The 18751-nt window shown below is 43.0% G+C and overlaps 3 protein-coding genes across 3 annotated transcripts; 2 read left to right on the top strand and 1 right to left on the bottom strand.

Moving 5' to 3' along the window:
• Positions 1-11169: 11169 nt before the first annotated feature.
• Positions 11170-13737, bottom strand: LOC148019436 (uncharacterized). Its single transcript, XM_087661067.1, has one exon. The coding sequence runs from the start codon at positions 13154-13156 to the stop codon at positions 11795-11797; it is 1362 nt and encodes a 453-aa protein (XP_087517193.1). The 5' UTR covers positions 13157-13737; the 3' UTR covers positions 11170-11794.
• Positions 13738-16529: 2792 nt separating this feature from the next.
• Positions 16530-17807, top strand: LOC148019435 (uncharacterized). Its single transcript, XM_087701348.1, has one exon. It carries the CDS (start codon positions 16530-16532, stop codon positions 17805-17807), a length of 1278 nt encoding a protein of 425 aa, XP_087557474.1.
• An 85-nt stretch (positions 17808-17892) lies between these two features.
• Positions 17893-18357, top strand: LOC148019434 (uncharacterized). Its single transcript, XM_087701346.1, has one exon. The coding sequence runs from the start codon at positions 17893-17895 to the stop codon at positions 18355-18357; it is 465 nt and encodes a 154-aa protein (XP_087557472.1).
• The last annotated feature ends 394 nt before the right edge of the window (positions 18358-18751 follow it).

Here is an 18751-nt window from a genome sequence, read left to right as displayed (position 1 = left end):
AAAACGTGGACTGAAACCCGAGCGCGTTATTTTGCGCACATTCACGAAAGAGAGAGTGAAAGGGAGAGCGAGAGGGAGAGCAAACATCTTGCATTTGAGAGGGAGAGAAAGAGAGAAAGAGAGAGAAAGAAGGCTCTCACCACCGCCACCGCCATTCGCAAAGAAAAGGAGGAGGTGTACAGAGGGCGAAGAGGAGCCGCCATCGCCAAGAGAAGCTGCTAAACCCTTCTTTGAGCCTTTACGGTGAGTGCATTCTCCATTCTTGCTTTGCTTTTGTGTACTCTCTCTCTCTCTCTTTTACTTGTTTTTGATATAATTCGTGTGTATTGAGAGAGGGAGAGAAAATGAGAGAGAAAGAGAGGGAGAGGGAGAGGGAGGGAGAGGAAATGAGAGAGGGAGAGTGAGAGGGAGGAAATGAGAGCAGGAGAGGAAGAGGGAGAGGGAGAGGGGGAGGGAGAGGAAATGAGAGAGGGAGAGGGAGGGTGCATTCTCCATTCTTGCTTTGCTTTTGTGTTTTTTCTCTCTCTTTTACTTGTTTTTGGTATAATTCGTGTGTATTGAGAGAGGGAGAGGAAATGAGAGAGAACGAGAGGGAGAGAGAGAGGGAGGGAGAGGAAATGAGAAAGTGAGAGGGAGAGGGAGAGGGGGAGGGAGAGGAAATGAGAGAGAAAGAGGAAGAGAGAAAAAACATTAAACATAATAGGGAAAGGGAGAAAGAGAGGGAGAGGGAGGGAGAGGAGAGAGAAAAAAATGAGAGGAGAGGAGAGAGAAAAAACATTAAACCTAATAGGGAAAGAGAGAAAGAGAGGGAGAGGGTGAGGGAGGGAGAGGAAGAGAGAAAAGGAAATGAGAGAGGGAGAGGAGAGAGAAAAAATATTAAATATAATAGGAAAAGAGAGAAAGAAAGGGAGAGGGTAAGGGTGAGGGTGAGGGAGGGAGAGAAGAGAGAAAAAGAAATGAGAGAGGGAGAGGAGAGAAAAAAAGCATCAAACCTAATAGGGAAAGAGAAAGAGAGGGAGGGAGAGAAAATGAGAGAGGGAGGGAGAGGAAATGAGAGAGGGAGAGGAAGAGAGAAAAGAAAATGAGAGAGGGAGAGGAGAGAGAGAAAACATTAAACATAATAGGGAAAGAGAGAAAGAGAGGGTGAGGGTGAGGGAGGAAGAAGAAATGAAAGAGGGAGAGGAAGAGAGCAAAAGGAAATGAGAGACAGAGAGGAGAGAGAAAAAATGAGAGAATGAGAGGAGAGAGAAAGAGAGAAAAAACATTAAACCTAATAGGGAAAGAGAGAAAGAGAGGGAGAGCGTGAGGGAGGGAGAGGAAGAGAGAAAAAGAAATGAGAGAGAGAGAGGAGCGAGAAAAAACATTAAACATAATAGGGAAAGAGAGAAAGAGAGGGAGAGGGTGAGGGTAAGGGAGGGAGAGGAAATGAGAGAGGGAGAGGAAGAGAGAAAAGGAAATGAGAGAGGGAGAGGAGAGAGAAAAAGAGAGAAAAAACATTAAACCTAATAGGGAAAGAGAGAAAGAGAGGGTGAGGGTGAGGGAGGGAGGGAGAGAAAATGAGAGAGGGAGAGAAAGAGAGAAAAAACATTAAACCTAATAGGAAAAGAGAGAAAGAGAGGGAAGAGAGAGAGGGAGGGAGAGGAAATGAGAGAGGGAGAGGAAGAGAGAAAAGGAAATGAGAGAGGGAGAGGAGAGAGAAAAAACATTAAACATAATAGGGAAAGAGAGAAAGAGAGGGAGAGGGTGAGGGTGAGGGAGGGAGAGGAAATGAGAGAGTGAGAGAAAGAGAGAAAAGGAAATGAGAGAGGGAGAGGAGAGAGAAAAAATGCGAGAGGGAGAGGAGAGAGAAAAAGAGAGAAAAAACATTAAATCTGATAGAAAAAGAGAGAAAGAGAATAAACATACAGCATAATAAAGAAAGAGAAAAGGAGAAAGATGGAAGGAGAGGAGATAATGAATGGATAAAAAGCAAAGAGAGAGTGGTGGCGAGGTCTGGTGCAACACCACGAGACGGGAAACACTCTGACATACATACATTAATTTGTGGGTGGGTAGGTGGAGACTTTACATACATTAATTTTTGCTGAGTTACAAGAGAAGAAATCCCTTCTCAAACAATTTAAAAACGAAAAAAAGTATGATAAAAAAAACAAATTGTTTATCGTCACGTAGACAAAATGGAAAACGATGAAGGCCTTGTTGTTCAAGATCACGAGGCATATCTTAATCAGTGTGTCCCATGTCCTTGCTCTCAATGCAAGCTAGCAATTAGATGAAAATGTCGATTGTCAATAGAACACATACGAGGCTTCGGCGAGTTTCAATCTGAGATCATTGATCATGCGATCTTGGATTTTTAGCAAACGGTAAGAAAAGTTAATATCAATCATGCATTGTACTCGCAAGCTAATTGAATACCATATACAAGAAGATTTGGTGTGGCTGGCAAATTTTCTATCCAGGGAGGTGACGTCTCGTCCCAAGGAGGAGTGCACCCTTTGCGGCCAATTAGAAGAGTTCGTAGGCGTGCGATAGATGGAGTGCCTGAGCCAATCCACCACTTGGAAAGTACTACCCAATCTATACTGTCAATACTAGAGGAGATATGCATCCTTTCAGACCTACCTACAATCTTGGAGCTTGAGATGGAGGCAATGATCGATGCATTGATTCCCATGGATGTCGAGACTTCTGATCCACTTAGAGAGGAAGCATCCATACCATTATATGATGGGTGCCGAGTATCTCGCCTGAAGACATTGCTTGCACTCCTAAGTGTGCAAGCAAAATATGGGTGGAGTGATGTGAGTGTGACCGAGTTGTTCAGGTACCTTGTATGTACGCTGAGTTGATTTCTTTTCGGCACTATCATTAAAAACATTTGTGCTTTTTCAAGGTGTTTTATGATTTTTTTCAGGTTACTGAAATACCTACAAATACCATGCCTAAGTCTCGTGATGATGCATGACATGTTTTATGAAAGCTTGGTATGGACTACAACAACATCCATACATGTGTCAACGATTGCATACTGTTTCAAGGAGAATACAAGACTATGGAGACATATCCAAAGTGTGGTGCTCACAGGTATCGACAAGACTTGCAAGAGTAAACCATCTCTCAAAAATTTCTTAAACACTTTTCACTTATCCCTCGCATAAATCACATGTTTTGTACGTCTGGCATGGCAAGCTTGACAACGTGGCATGCGCAGAATAGGTCCACAAATGGAGTTCAACGAATATCAGTGGATTCACGCGCATGGAGCCACATTGACTCTACCTTCCCAAGCTTTTCCCGAAAGCCAAGGAATCTTCAACTCCGTCTTGCAATGGATGGCGTGAACCCATTCAGTCTATGCTCAACTTATTATAGTGTGTGGCCTATAATCCTTGTCAACTACAATATCCCTCCCCATGGCTTTCTATGAAGAAAGGACATATCATCCTTAGCTTACTCATCCCCCGCCACTACAAAGTTAAAAATATGGATGTGTATCTTTGTCCATTAGTCCATGAGCTTAAGATTTTGTGGGAGAAGGGGGTCACTATGCAAGATATGAGCAAGCGCGATGGTCGATGGTCCGCCAATATTTGAGCCATTCTCATGTGGACGATGCATGACTTTTCGAGATTGAGAGAGTGCTCATGTGGAGAATGCATGACTTTTTGGGGTTCTCATTGGTAATATCTATCATAGCTCGTTCAAGTTTGTATTCATTGGATAGAGGTGTTGGAACAGGTCTGGTTACCTCAGTTTTTTATCATGCATGTCCATTATGCAGGCCAGAGTTAGACTCCTGAAGGTCACGAACCATGAAGAAGATGGTATATCAAGGACAGACTGCTTTCTTGCTAGAGGGTCATGAACTTAGGGAAGGTTTTCTTGGACAACCTCCAACATGTATGAATGCCGCAAGCTGGTACGAGCTAAAAATGGTCCACGCGGAGTCACATCCAAACGGAATGCGACGGTTCTAAGTTTTCTACCAGTTGCCATATTGGACCCACTTACAGATCAACCACTTGTTGGATTCCATGCATATTTTCAAGAACGTGGGCAGCTTACTATGGGACCACATCACAGGAAAGAGAGACACTAGGGGCGTGAATGGATTTAAAGGAGGTAGGCAAGATGGAGACACTTTGGCCGCAGTCGAGTGCTAATGGTCGCGTGCAGCTACATCATGCTCCTTGGGTTTTGTCCACTAAAGAAGAACACATTGTGAAGTAAATAGTCAAGTCTATCTGCACTCCGACGGGTATGATGCGTTCTCTCAAGTCTGCATTTTCTAAAGACGACCAATTATCAGGGCTAAAATCCCATGACTGGCATAAGATATGTCATATTTGTACCACGAATGGATTGTAATTGGCGCGCACATTTTGCTATTTGGAGTGTAGCCATTGTTCATAATTCTTTCTCATTTGTGTCAATTTGTACTACCGATCGCGATCGCAGGATGCCTTACTCTAGAAATACACGGGGCCATTTACAGGTTGTCGACTTTCGTGCAATGGATCTCATAGAAGAAGATTAAGACGTCCTCTATTGAATCTGTGAGGCAGGGAATAGTGGAGATGGTCTGTCTCTTTGAGAAATACCTACCTACCAGCATGCTCACGATACAAATCTACATTCTTGTGCATCTTTAGATGAAGTGGAGATTGCTGGACCTGTCCATACGTGATGGATATTCTTCTTGGAGCGCTTCATGAAAGCCCTGAAAGGCTTTGTGTGCAACAATGAGCTCGACCAGAAGGTAGCATGACTGAAGGTTGGTTGGTGTCTGAGGTGCTAGTGCATATTTCACAATGGCTACCAACGATGGATCTAGACAACAAAATGCTATGGTCACTGAAGGACGATGATAGACTGACCGAAGATGTAGTGGTTGGAAATGGGGTAGAAAAAAGAATAGATACTGCAATGGAGGAGAAGGTGAATTGCTTTTGTATGTTGCACCATGCCTCTATGGAGACGTGGCTCACTAGGTACCAACAAGCTAGCCAAGATCGAGAGGAAGCGCAATCTGAATTTCGACATAGTATGCGCCATCAAACGATTCGATATCCCGAGGCATGGAGGAGATGCCGCGGTTTATATCAACGCGATGATTGCATGGAGCTTTGACCACAGCATCTCGCGAAGGGGCGGATGTCTCAATCGAGGAGTGGGAATTCTCGAGGGGATGTAGTCCAAAGGTGATGACATGTTTAGAATTTTTTGTATCTATATTTTATATGCGACAACTAATTTGAGTGTTTCAATGTACAGTACGAAATATATAGTGCAACGTGGTCGCACGGACGGTATTTTGGCATGGAGTGTATTGACAAAATGCGCTCCACAACAGACTGTGGTATCATGGCAAGGTTCGAGCAAGAGAGCCAACGACAAGCCATGGATCCAAACATGGTTATAGATTAGATGGAGTACTTTGGAAACTTGCAAAGTATTATTATGGTGGATTACTGTAGCTTCTCCATGATACTATTCGATGTGCAGTGGTTCAAAGTGGTACTTGAAGGAGCTGGAGCAACAGTTCGACGAGGTCCATCTGGATTTCTCGAAATAAATTCCAAAAGAAAATAGACAGATTTGTGTGACATTTTTGTGTTGTTGGCCCATTGTGAACATGTGCATGAACTCATTTGTTTGTTAATTGTATTACGACATGGTACATGTCACACATAATCAAAGCGATGTTCTGAGCATAGATGAGGACAATAAGCAAATAGAGGGGTCCATATTGCAAGGGGTGGAGGCCACCGAAAGCTTGGAGCATGTAGAGGAGCCAGCATCGGGTAACAATGATGAAAATACAGGATTCCAAGAATTCTTTGAGAATGAGGTGGTCTCATCCTTTTGTGGTGACATGTCTATCGACCTTCCAATATATGCGGAGTTGTGTCAGAAGATTGATATGATACCATAGGATACTTCATACTTGGAGCATCCACTTACTCAAATTGTTGACTAATCGCTTATAAGGATACATAAGATATGCATTTTAAGTGAGATCGTTTTTTTAGGATTTATATTACCATGCTTTGTATGATTTAAATTGATTATGCTAACATCATTTTTTATCTGTGTAAGTGACATTTTTGGATACTTAGATCATCAGGATAAGTCGAGGGATGAGCAATGAGGAGTTGCAGGATATCTTCACACTCATGTCTTCAAATTAGATAGCAAGATTCAGAGAAATGGCGGACTAGGAGTTGTCTCGGACATCGTCAGGACGCTCTATTAGATCTACTTTGGCACGATCAGATGCTTCAGCTTCGAGCAGATGAGGTCAATGCTCCAGAGTTGGGCCAGAGGGAGGGAGTGCTTCAGGGTCAGGGGGATGCTACAAAGATATGAAGGCAGTGAGCTTGCAGTCGGCACGGGATACAGATGCTACTTCTCGCTCTCGTGGCGGTTCCAGGGAGCATGGCTCAGGTGGTTGCTGTGGAGGTATGGAAGCGGTGTCTCCATCTCGTCGTTCTGTTGGAGTTGTCACCTTCAGGATTTCTCATACCTATGGGGACGTCTACTCCAGTTACTTTGGCTTTTGCTCAGCCGTCTTCAGGTGGCACCCTTATGGGTGCTACACCGATAGATACTACCCCGATCGGTACACCAAATGTACATGGGTCTCTTAGATATGCCCAAGAGCGTGGTCACAAGTGGGAGAGGACCCATCTTAGGCATACCCCAGAGGGATATGCCTATCTTGTCGATGATAGGTCAGGAGTCATCATCATGAATGATGAGGGGAGGAGGATGATGGCTCGCATGAGAAAGTTGTACCAACAAGTTTTTCGGCACAACGTCTTAGATCTTTGGAAAAACATACCGAAGAGGAGCAAGGACTACATAGTAGCATCCTTGTAGGAGGAGTTTTCGATTCCAACAACACCAAATAGATTTCCTATGGGCTGGATGATGGACTGTATGCGTGCATATATGTTAGACAGACGATCGAACGCACGCAAGGTACTCAAGAGTGGGGCTGTAAAGCCTGAGTGGCTAGACACAAACGACTGGCGTCAATTAAGGGAGGAGGCTACAGATTCTCCATGATGTTGAAGTCAGCAGTGCGAGATAACAAGGGCACGACTAGAGGCCGGAGTGGTCCATCATCTTAGGAGTGGCGGCCACAGGACATATCTGGAGGACTTTGTAAGTTTTTCTTTTGTTTTGCTTGCTTATTTTTTTGTAATATCCTTTGTACTAACAATCATGTTTCTAACAGTTAGTATTTTGTTTTCTTTGCAGCACTCCATTACAAATCGTGATCCGACCGGCCTTGAGACTCGATATGCAGAGAGGCGAGGTCTCACTAAATTGATTGACTAATTGTATAGACGCGGCGGCCCTATAAGTCACTCATCTTTCTTATCCGTAGTTACCATGTTTAATTAGAATGCATTATTGTATAGTGGACTGATGTGGAGTTGTTTCTTTTTTTGTAGAGTCCATTCGTCGATGCTCCTTTGCGGCGGCAGAACGAGCTTTTGGATGGTGAGGATGTATAGCTCGCCCTTGGATCCCTGGAGCTCACACATCCTTCTTTTTTAGTCACCTGATCTGTGTAGATATTTTCTATATAGTAGTGATATCGTGCCATGATTGTACCAATCACTTTCATTATGCGATCATGTATTTATTTCATGTATCAGTGTTATGATTTAAGTACACTTTGTTTTTATTTGCACGAGCATTGTACACAGTGCAGAAACTATTTTGTATGGCCCAAATACAAAACACAGTGCTATATGTGGTAGGGCAGCTTGCTCCCCTGCCGCAATTTTTTTTCCTTGTTACCGTCACTATTAGCATCACAAAAGTACCTACATGCATCATTATTGGCATCGTTATTAGCATTGGAGAGCGTCATTATCAGCATTGTTATTTACGTTGGTATCAACATCACATTTGCGACTCTGATACCGACGCAAATAGCGACGCTGATAACGACACTAATACCGATTGTTCTATGGTATCGCCAATAACGATGCTTTTTGCGACGACGGGGAAAATTTTCTTTATTTACATTTTCGTTGCTTTTAACGTCGGTATAAGGCTTATATCTTGTAGTGATGTTAATGTTGAATTTAAAATTGGCTATAACAGTTAGAAGTAGTCTAGAAGTCTAGGAAAATATATTTCTACATGAGTAGATAAGAATAGATACAAGCCAAAGTGTATATAGACTTGTGGGGCCTATGTTGCTTAAGAGTTGAAGGTTATAATTAGATATTTGATGACATCATGGAGAAGATGTACCATGCATATCATTGTGAGTAAAATTTTAAATTTTTCCTAACTTTCAATAATTACAAATCAGTTGGAGGTTGCATGCTTACATGATTGGGATGCTCCATATTCATCTCAAGGTATGAGCATCTCAGTCTATAGTTGTGAGAATAAGTATAGTTGTTGGTAGTTTGTCTAATAGGTCGAGTTCATCTCTGATTCTATCCATCATAACTATGTATATCATGCTTTAGATTATGATGATATTGGTCCTCTCAAGCTCATTACTAATAATCAAATTGTTATGCTCTTTCTATGATCTCATTGTAATAAATGCATCATTTAGTACTTGCTTTCTGTCTACAATATCAAAAGTTAAGATATAAGCAGGTGTCTCATGTAGCTAATGAACCTCTTATGTATATTATATCATGCTTTAGATGGTGATATTGGTCTTGCTTGTTAGTACTAATAATCAAATTATTATGCTCTTTCTCTCAACTCACTCGAATCAATACATCATTTAGTATTTGATTGCAAGTCTATAATTTTAAAAGTTATTTGTTACAAGTAGGTGTCTCATGTTGCTAGTGGTAAACCTTTTTATGTATGCTACTGTTTGAAGCTTTAGTGCGATTGCAACATTTCAAAATCATAGGCCTTTTTGTTGTTCATTAGGTTTATATTTTCTAAGTATTGTTATGCTTCTCACACCTTGAGTGGTGACAACTTATCATTTGTTTTAGTGAATGAAGCTTCAGATTAGTCTTATTACAACAACTATAAATAGATTGCTTTAGCTTCTTTTGCCAATGTCGGTCCTTATATATCATGGATCTTTTAATCATTCCCTACACAGGAAAAAAAAGGGAATTCCCTATCAATGCCCTGATTAAGAATATACGTAAGTAGGAAAATTAAATCATAGGAAAAATGGAACATTTCCTAGTTAGAGAAATTTCCTACATAGAGAAAATTTCCTATGTAGGAAAATTTCTACTTTACTTTTCTTGCTTATGTGTATTTTTAATTAGGGAATTCCCTTTTTTTCCTTATGTAGGGAATGGTAAAAGTTCCTTGTGTGAAGAGAGCTTGATTTTCACCAAAAGGGACCTTTGCCCATTAATAGCAAGTTTCTTGAAGGACTTCAAAGAAGAGGAACAAGAATGTAATCATGATGGCATGAAAGAGACTTGATTGGTTTTATAGATAAACCAAGTATATTATTTTGTAATTTTCTAGCTAGGATACACTCCTATCCCTTTACTTATGGGATACAACACTTTTATCATAGCACTATCTATCACACCATACATCTTAGCATTATAGATATTAATGCATAGACTGGTGATAAGAAGGAATATCCTATTTTTCTTTTTCCTATCATTTGGCATCTTTGAGATCATCTATTAAAGGTGATTACAAATCCACCACACAAAGTGACTTGCAAATTACTTTTACTTTTCAAATGAAGTATTTCTCTTTGTCATTTACTTCTTTGATGGACATCTTTAAAGAGAACTCTATATTCAATAACTTGGACATATATTCCTGTTCCTTTCATTTTGGACAACTTTTTTTATCTATAGTATTGAAACAGTGAATGCCTTGATTCAATTTTATACTTCCCCTACAATTATGGATAGTCATCTATATGAAAGTGTGCTTGATGGCATGCATTTGAGGAGAGAATCTTATATGTTTAAAGTATAAGGCCCCTTGGATTGAATGAACTTGTCTCTAAGCAATGCTTGTACTTGAATTAGTTTCAATCTAGGGTTATGTGAGAAATATCAAAACTTGTGGAGACTTAGTCAAATTGCATTACTCTAGTGCTCTTGCACCCCTATTTGTGAAAAAACTTCTCTCATCAAAATGTAAGAAATACATGTAATAGAAATCTGTTAGACACATTGCATGTGGAAGCTTTAATGTTGACTTCTATCGAGAAAGGTACTCTATAAGAAATAGAAGTCACTAAAGCAATTGAAGAATGCAAGAATAATAGAAGATCAAAGAATATCTTTGGGATATCCCAACCTTGATTTTGTAAGTTGTTATGGTTTATTTTTCCCTAGATACTGAAGGTGTTATTTAGATTTGTGCTAGATTAAGTTAAACTTACATAATATTACTTGTATTTGTGCTTTGAAAATGTGTTTCATAGATGAGAATCTAGTTACCTTTTTAAGCTACTATTTATGGAATTGAGTTTTGATACATTGTACGTGTGTTGTTGTCTTTGTATCCCTATTTTAGATCCTTTAAGACGTTTTTATTAAAGATAAAGTAACCTCTTTCTTGATGTGTAGAAGAGGCTTCATCTTGAAGATAGCTCCTAAAGTGGAATTTTTGACAATCATATGCTTTCCATTATGTGAGAGAATTAAACCTTCATTATTGCCACAATATTTGATGCATGAGAAATATCACTCTCCAAGAGGAAAGGCTACCATGCAAAACACGTATACGCACACATATAGATAGGATTTTACTCAAGACATTCATGAACTTTGAATAATTAGAAATAACTATAAATAATCAATTGCAAATTCTTTTGCATTGCCTTCACAAAATGTTTTTGCTCTTCACAATACCACCTCTCTCTTCCAAGGTGCACTGAGCTTAATCAAAGATCTCCACAACACTTTCACACTTGGCATTGTCTCTACATCTCATTTTAATTTCTCACTCCTAAAGTGGTAGAACCACTAGTTGTGCCCTAGTTTTCTACTTTATTTTTAATATGCACAACTCTCCCTTTTTAATTTGGCTTGTATCCACCTCTTTCTCATTAGTACATCACCCCCAATATAGACAAGCCACCATACATATATGAGAGAGAGAGAGAGAGAGAGAGGAAAAGAAGAACAAAGCCTTTTAGGTAGTTACACGAAACAATCCCAAGATAAACTCCCACAATTCCAAGATTTGAAACCTTGTGGATTACAAAAAACATTCTGGCAAGACCATATTATCTAGTCAAGTTGTCGTACAAGATTTTCTATTTTATTTTGACCACCTCTTAGCTTTTGTGAAGGTGGTTACAAACCTAACCAATGTACAATAGAGCTTTTTTTGGGCAGGAAACAATCCTCATATACCTTAAGGTATATCCCACAAGTCTATAACTAAGGGAGGCCAAATATAGCTTGATGTCTGAAATTTGGAAAGATACAAAAAAATATATGGCTCACGTTAGGAACAACACTTACAAGAGAGCAATTTCCAAAGGCCCTTTTCTAGAGAAAAATCTCTAGTCATTTAAATAGTAAGGCTTCATCCTAGAGAAAAACTTGGCAACCCTCTATATTTCTTAAAAATAAAAAAGGAGAGGTCCTCTAAGACCCTTCGAAATGAAAAGCTGGGCAGCCCTCCAAATTTGAGGCCTGAAATTTTCCTGCAATAGTAAACTTGCATTCCTAATAGTACAATTGTATTTGCATTTTTACATTATTACCTCGGAAGTAAAACAGATTGCAACTGCTTTCAGGCCTCGCTGTTTCGAGGTTATTGAGGTGTCAATAGCTTGCACGGCGAATAGCTAACGCATACCATCATCGGATTCGGGTATTTTGCCTACACTCGTCGTAGCTTCCGAGGGAGGGTATAGATCTCTAGACTTATCTTGAATTGCAGGTGGCAATATAAATTGATAACTACTGTGAGCATCCTGATCACGACTAGGAGAAAGGCGGTCGTAATTGCGGCTGCTGTTGGGTCGGACATAAACTTTGGCTTTGACAACAATGCTCCGGACAGTAAAGCCAGGGACAACAGCGAACATGACCTTCTCAAGGACGGCGCCTTCGGCCGGTGATATACTCCCCTGCTGCAGCTTCTCCTCGTCCCGCGCCTTGTTCATCTTCTGCATGTACATCGCATCGAAGACGGAGTCCTCAGCCACCCACATGATCTCAGCAGTGGGGTTGAAAGAGAGAGCAAGCTTGTGGATCAGCCAGGCGGATTTGGCCATCCTCAGGAGAGTCTGGAACAGCATACTGTCGGGCCTGCGCAAGGCAGACGCAAGCGTGGAGCGGATTCGATTCTTCTGGTTAATATCGTCGGCCGCATTACTGCTGCTCAGCTTCTGCGCTCTCACGGAATACAGCAACAGTAAGCTACAACTTCTTGCTTCGAGGATTTGAGCGAAGACGGCCTCGAATGCGCAGACCTTGGCCTCGACGTATCTCCTGAAGTCGTCACCACTGCCCCCATCGAGCTGACGCAGGATGGCCTCGGGGTCGAGGTCCCTGCTTTTGGTGAACACGTCGAGCAGGGCCTTCTTGCGAGCTGCGGGCGAGCGGAAGAGAGAGACCGGCGCGCCCTCGATCCCGAATGTCGGGCTCTCGAAGCCACCAAGGAAGGCCCGGCACGCTGCTGCCTGCAGCCCAAGCCGGCTCATGAGCTTAGCTTCCTGCAGCACCTGATCCTTATCCGCGTCGTCATGGACCCCGCCATGGTCGACCAGGATCACGAGCTTGTGTTCCTCCCTCACTAGGTCCACAAGCTCGTTTATAAACCCCTGCGACTCGTTGTGCAGCGACGCTGCGGCCTCGTGCAGCTGCGGAGGAATGGCCGCCCCGTCCTCGTACGAAGCCGTGTCCGCCACCGTGTTCTGCGCATTCAGTTTCTCGATCATCTGCATGCACTGCGCCTTCTCCTCTTCTAGCGTTGCGATCTGCTGCGCCTGCTCCTTTATCTGGCCCTTCATGCTCTCCAGGTGGTCTCGATGATCGGCTGCATTGAGATAATCCCCATGCCTCTGCTTGCCGCCAGCCATGAGCGTCATGAGATGCTTAACACGCATCAAATCCTGTTGCAGCTGGTACGGCATGCGCTCCAGGCGTGAAAAGAGAGCGTTAAGCTCTTGATGGTGTTGCGGGGCATCCCCACGGCTATACATGGACGCTGAGTTAATCCTGGTGCCGACTACGGATTGGGCCTGCACAGGCTGATCTAGAACCTATGCTGCTGATGATTTCCCCCGCCCTGCCTAGTAATTATCGTCTCTGCTTTGCCTCCTGGCACCACTACTCTTGACCTTGTATCTTGACTCCGCATCTTCTCTCTCACCCCCGCGCTTTCATGCACACCCTCCCTTCAAGTTCTGGATACCAACTTGTATGTCTTGACTATCGATTAACAGACGCTGACACCTCCAACTTGTCTGCCTTGACAATCGATTAAAAGACGCGTCGTGCCAGCAACACAATCATCACGTCTCGCTGTGTCTATTTTCATGTTTTCTTTTTGTAGTAGACACGGCCGTCGGCCACTTCCCGCACGCGAAGACTTTTGACTTTGAAATATGTTACTTCGTGAAAGGTAGCACGATTTGGCTCTAGCCTCTTATATGTGCAGGAATTTCTTGTTGCTTGATATCACGTGGGTCGTGAAGACTAAGAGGGCCTTCCCACATAGACTATACCTTTAATAAATGCTTTCTCTATAATTTCACATATCAATGTGTGCTTTTATTTCCAAACTTCACTTTTTGGTGCAATTAGAAATGCAATACACAATTTCTATTTACACTATGAGCCCCATCTTATCCTAGGGCTATATGGTTAAGGGGGCACCAATGAACTAGTTGTTCCACTTTGGTCACACCCAATCACTCTACGAAAGGTTTTTAACGGTGTCAAAACCATCCTTTGGTTGGCTGGTGAGCTCCTACATTCTTATGTTGGCCAATTAGAATCATTAACCCTCTTAATGCTTGGGTTACGATAGCTCTTTTTGCAAGGGCTAGTAGGGGAATCAAAGGGGTATGGAAACCCCACCATGCTCACCTTACTCGCATTAAGTCAAACCATGTGAGGACTAGGGGCAGTGAGTTTTCCCTACTCCCACTTCACCTAGGCATGACTAGGCCCAAAACCCACAAACACTCCTCTATTACCAACAAGTGGTGATTCAAACAATAGAGTATTACATGAGAACTCCATGGTCATCAAGACTTCCAATCCTTGATTGAGCGAATCAACAATGCCATACTCTTAAGGGCACGAAGATTGGTATAAAGCCAAGGATAAAGCATAATGACAATCATTTCAAATCTCATGCATTTAAAAGAAAAACATTTGCATGTGGTCTTGCACGTGGTCAAAACCCTTCTTGTTGTTAATAATACTTACCAAAGAAACCTATTCCTTAATTGTGTTTTAGGTGAAAGAAAATCATATTGAGAGCACTCAAAGCTTTCATCTTGAGTTTGTCAAAAGTGAGCAAGAATATAATTTTCCTTCAAATGCATCTTTTATAATATAATGGATATGATGATTGAAATGACCTAGCTTACAAGACATTTGAAGTATATGTAAGAGTCCCCTAAAATCAACAAGCAACCATCAAGCATTGTTCAATTATACAATTGGTATTGGAAGGAGCCCCATCACAAACATGTTTTTTTTATAATGCATGATTACATTAAAGCGGTGAAGAAAATACGTACAACACCAAATATGGGCTATTTAGAGCTACTCTTCCAACACTCTTATAAGGTTTTTGTGGCTACTTTAGTTTCTTGAATAGAATGTTGTCTATACTAGAGATTCTTTTAGAGCCAAAAAGGTTGTTCAATGTTGAAGCCTTGTCTTGAGTGTGGGACCGCATCTCCCATGGCAATCACATGCAGTTGATCTTATTTATCTTTAGTAAAAAGCTTGTCATTTCTTTGTTTCCATGCTTGTTGTCACAAGCATGCTATTGAACATGTTGTTAGAGCCATTTCAAGTTAGAACTACTAGAGTGAAGTAAAGTAGTCCCATTGAAAATTTTATCATCACCATTATTATTCAAGTTAGCTTTTTGCAAAATTGCTAAGCGCCCATTGGTTCATTCCTTCAAGTGCATTACAGTTTTCCAATAGAAGACCTTAGGCCCCATGCACACACTAGTTTGAATGAACTAGGTGCATTTTCCACAAACAAGCCTATTCTTTCACATGACCTTGATGGACATTGAAATTCAAAAATTCAGATTGAATTGGTGAATAGTGGTTGGCTTGATGGAAGTGGAATAGCCATCACCAACAAAAAATCTAGCCGTCTTTTAGGTTGGGTATCATGGACATGGTGGATATCTTGTGCCTCTCTGTGATAGCCTTTTCCAATAACTCTTCACACATGTTAGCATGTGCTCCTATAAGCAAAGATCGTTCAAAGGGATGTGAAACCTGCCTAGGTACTAGTAGCCCGAAGATAACATAGCATTTTGATGAGTGTTTACGAGGGCATCTCAAGGTAAAGGGGAACCCCCTATCCCTGTACTTCTTGGTATGACAACTCGAGTAATGGGGTTTCCCTCTATGTACTACCACAAGTGCAATTGGGCTCTACTCTCCATTGGTTTCACTTGTTATGGACTAAAAATTGTCCAATGCTTGTAAAATGTGCATGACTACACCTTTCCTAAGCGAGAGATATGTTCTCTACAAAGTCAACCAACTTGCACGAGGAAGGGTTCACAAAAGTGACCTACGGCTGCTTACACATTGGGCAAGAGTCCATGCTTGCCTTGAAAACCATTCATAGATTTAATTACACATAGGGCACGCCCTTTTTGCCAACAAATATGAGTTGATCTATTGGTTGGCCCACTAGTCCTATACATCTCCCCTTTGGAATTGGTGGCGGTTCAACTCTTGATGGTTGCAAATCTTACTTTTAATGTGAATGGTGTTGTCCTTATGTGCTATGGGTGCAGACAGAATGTTGGATGGGGGATCTCTGCCACCTCGGATTGTTCGACTATTAAGTGCAAAACCCACAACCTATCTACGTTACACGTACCCCTATGGCCATTGCCATCCACCTCTGTGTGTAATTGGCCTAATAGGAACCTTTGGCTTAAGTGGTTTGAGTGTATTGACATGGAAATGGGTGTGTGAGTTCAAACCTCGGGTTCATCCTTAAGGCATCTTTCAAATTTCAACCCTTTCTCCAAAAAAAAAGCTCAAGTGGTTTGGGTGTATTGACATGGAAATGGGTGTGTGAGTTCAAACGTGGGGTTCATCCTCAAGGCATCTTTCAAATTTCAACCCTCTCCAAAAAAGAAAACAGAAAAAACTGGCCCACTTGCCAACGGAACTTCACGCCACTTGCAACTAATAATGCCAACGGACGCCCACAACACATCACCTTGACTTGCCAGAGTCTCATCGCACGGATAGCACGATACTAGCTACTTTCACTTAAGCGCGTCGAACATTTCGAACTAGTGCACGGGAACACCCGCGTCCTGCTCTTTGTTCTGTCTATTCTTCGTCAGTAATTATGTTAGGGAGTCTGTCGTCCTCCGGATCAGTAATTGTGGCGATAGATTTCGGCACCACCTTCTCTGGTTATGCATACATCCACAAGGCTCAGCCAGGCACAGTCTTTAAAGTATACGACTGGCCTAGCACAGCCAATGGAGGCAGCACGCCCTATTGCAAGACACCTACAAGTCTGTTTTATGCTAGGGATCCGGCTAATCCTGATAATTTTGTGCTCAAGGATTGGGGATGGCCGGCGTTAGTGGCATACACTCAGGCTGCCCGATCAGTGCGACGCACCAGTCAGCCCGTCGACTCCGCCCCCGGCCACCATAATAATGTACTTACTGATGCAGGCTACTTCGCCACACAATTCAAGCTGGCGTTGTTCCGTGATGAGGATTGCAATGCCCTCAATAACAGCCTGCCGGGGGACCTCACAGTTGAGCGCCTCATTGTCGACTATCTTCGTTGCGTGTCTGACTACATCATCGGAGATTTGCAGGTGAAGTACGGTAAGCATTTCAGTAAGAGGGGCGTGGATTGGTGCCTGACTGTGCCGGCCATCTGGGATGAGCGGGCCAAGCAGATGATGAAAAACTATGCGCAGAAGGCAGGATTAGTGACGGGGCCCTATTGCCCGGCGTCAGATCGGGACACGGCGAGCCCTTATGCGCTCGGGATCATTCTTGAGCCAGAGGCCGCGTCCCTGTACTGCCAACAGCATGCCAAGAAGGTGAATATCAACCTGCGGCAAGGCGACAAGCTTATGGTGGCTGACATCGGAGGGGGCACCATAGATCTGGTAGTGCACGCCAAGACGGATGATGACCCGGAGAGCATGAAGGTGGATGAGGTGGTGAGCGGCTATGGCTGCCTCGGTGGCGGGACGTTCCTCGACAAGGCCTTCTTCAGGATGCTGTCGGAGAAGATAGGCTGTTTCGAGAGCTACTCCGAGGCCAACCCATTGATGCGGCTCAACATCTCCAAATGGTGGCAGAGCGTGAAGACAGGCTTTGACGGACGCGGGCACACGGCCTACCTCGACATCAGCAGGGGCCTGTCGATCGCGTGGATGGAGCATGACAAGCGCATGGGGGTGTCGCGCTACGACGACGAGTACGAGCAGCTGCGGCTGCGGGACACCGACCTCATGGAGGTTTTCGACAGTGAGGTGGATAAAGTTCTAGAGCAGATCGGGCAGGAAATCAATGGCGTGAAGGGTGCTGATGGTGGTGGGGGGCTTCTCGGGCTCTCGCTATCTGCGACAGCGGGTTCTGCAGGCCTTCAGGGATAAGGTGGATCATGTCATAACGCCCGACGATCCAGGTGGCGCCATCTGCCACGGCGCGGCCCTTTTGCATCTGCAAGAGGGGACGTTGATGATCTCGCCATTGAATTCGCGAATAGCGAGGCGGACATATGGGTTCGGGATAAGCCGCCCGTGGAAGGAGGGCGAGTCGGGCGACCCCATCGAGCACAAGTGGGTGAATCAGGACGGTAAGATCGAGTGCCATGCCGTATTCTCGCCCCTCGTGCGTATAGGAGACAGAGTCCGCATAGGAGAGAGTATTTCGGAGCGTTACTGTCCCATGTACAAGAAACAGAAAGCCATGCGCATTCGGCTCTTCAGCTCCACCCAAACGTCCCCCAAATACACGACCGACGATGGATGCAAGTTGGAAGGCAGCTTCGAGGTTGACATGAGCGATGGACTGGATCTAGGCTTACAACGGGAGGTAGTTGTGACCATGTGCTTCGGGGGTTCTACAATCCAAGTCACTGCCGGTAAGAGCTTTGGAAACATGTCCAAGATGGTATCCAACGTTGCTTTCGTTGCAGAATAGCTCGGAGCGAGGGTAAGTAACTATGTCTCCAATATTTTCCATATATATGTAAGAGATCGAAGCTCGGGTAAGTAATTAATATATCCACTATTTCCACACATATAAGAGCTCCAATTATTGGTCCTCGTCTTAAGAGAAGGATCATAGTCTTAAGAGAAGGATCATAGGCTTCAGATTAATTGTTCACATCTTTTTCACAAAAGTGAACTATGAACTATGAGCTATAAACTATGAATTGTGGGGAAGGGGGTTTTGAACTATTACGAATTTTGTTAATTGTTCACATCTTTTTCACAAAAATGAACTATGAGCTATAAACTATGAATTGTGGGGAAGGGGGTTTTGAACTATTAAGTATTTTGTTATAATTAGATGTTTAATCAATCATATACAC

This window comes from Lygodium microphyllum, chromosome 20 (genome assembly GCF_053477565.2).
Source record: "Lygodium microphyllum isolate KBCC chromosome 20, Lygodium_microphyllum_v1.1.10, whole genome shotgun sequence".
NCBI classification, from domain to species: Eukaryota; Viridiplantae; Streptophyta; class Polypodiopsida; order Schizaeales; family Lygodiaceae; genus Lygodium; species Lygodium microphyllum.
The sequence above is the reverse complement of the archived record's forward strand: the minus strand, read 5'-3'. Positions and strand labels throughout refer to the sequence as shown.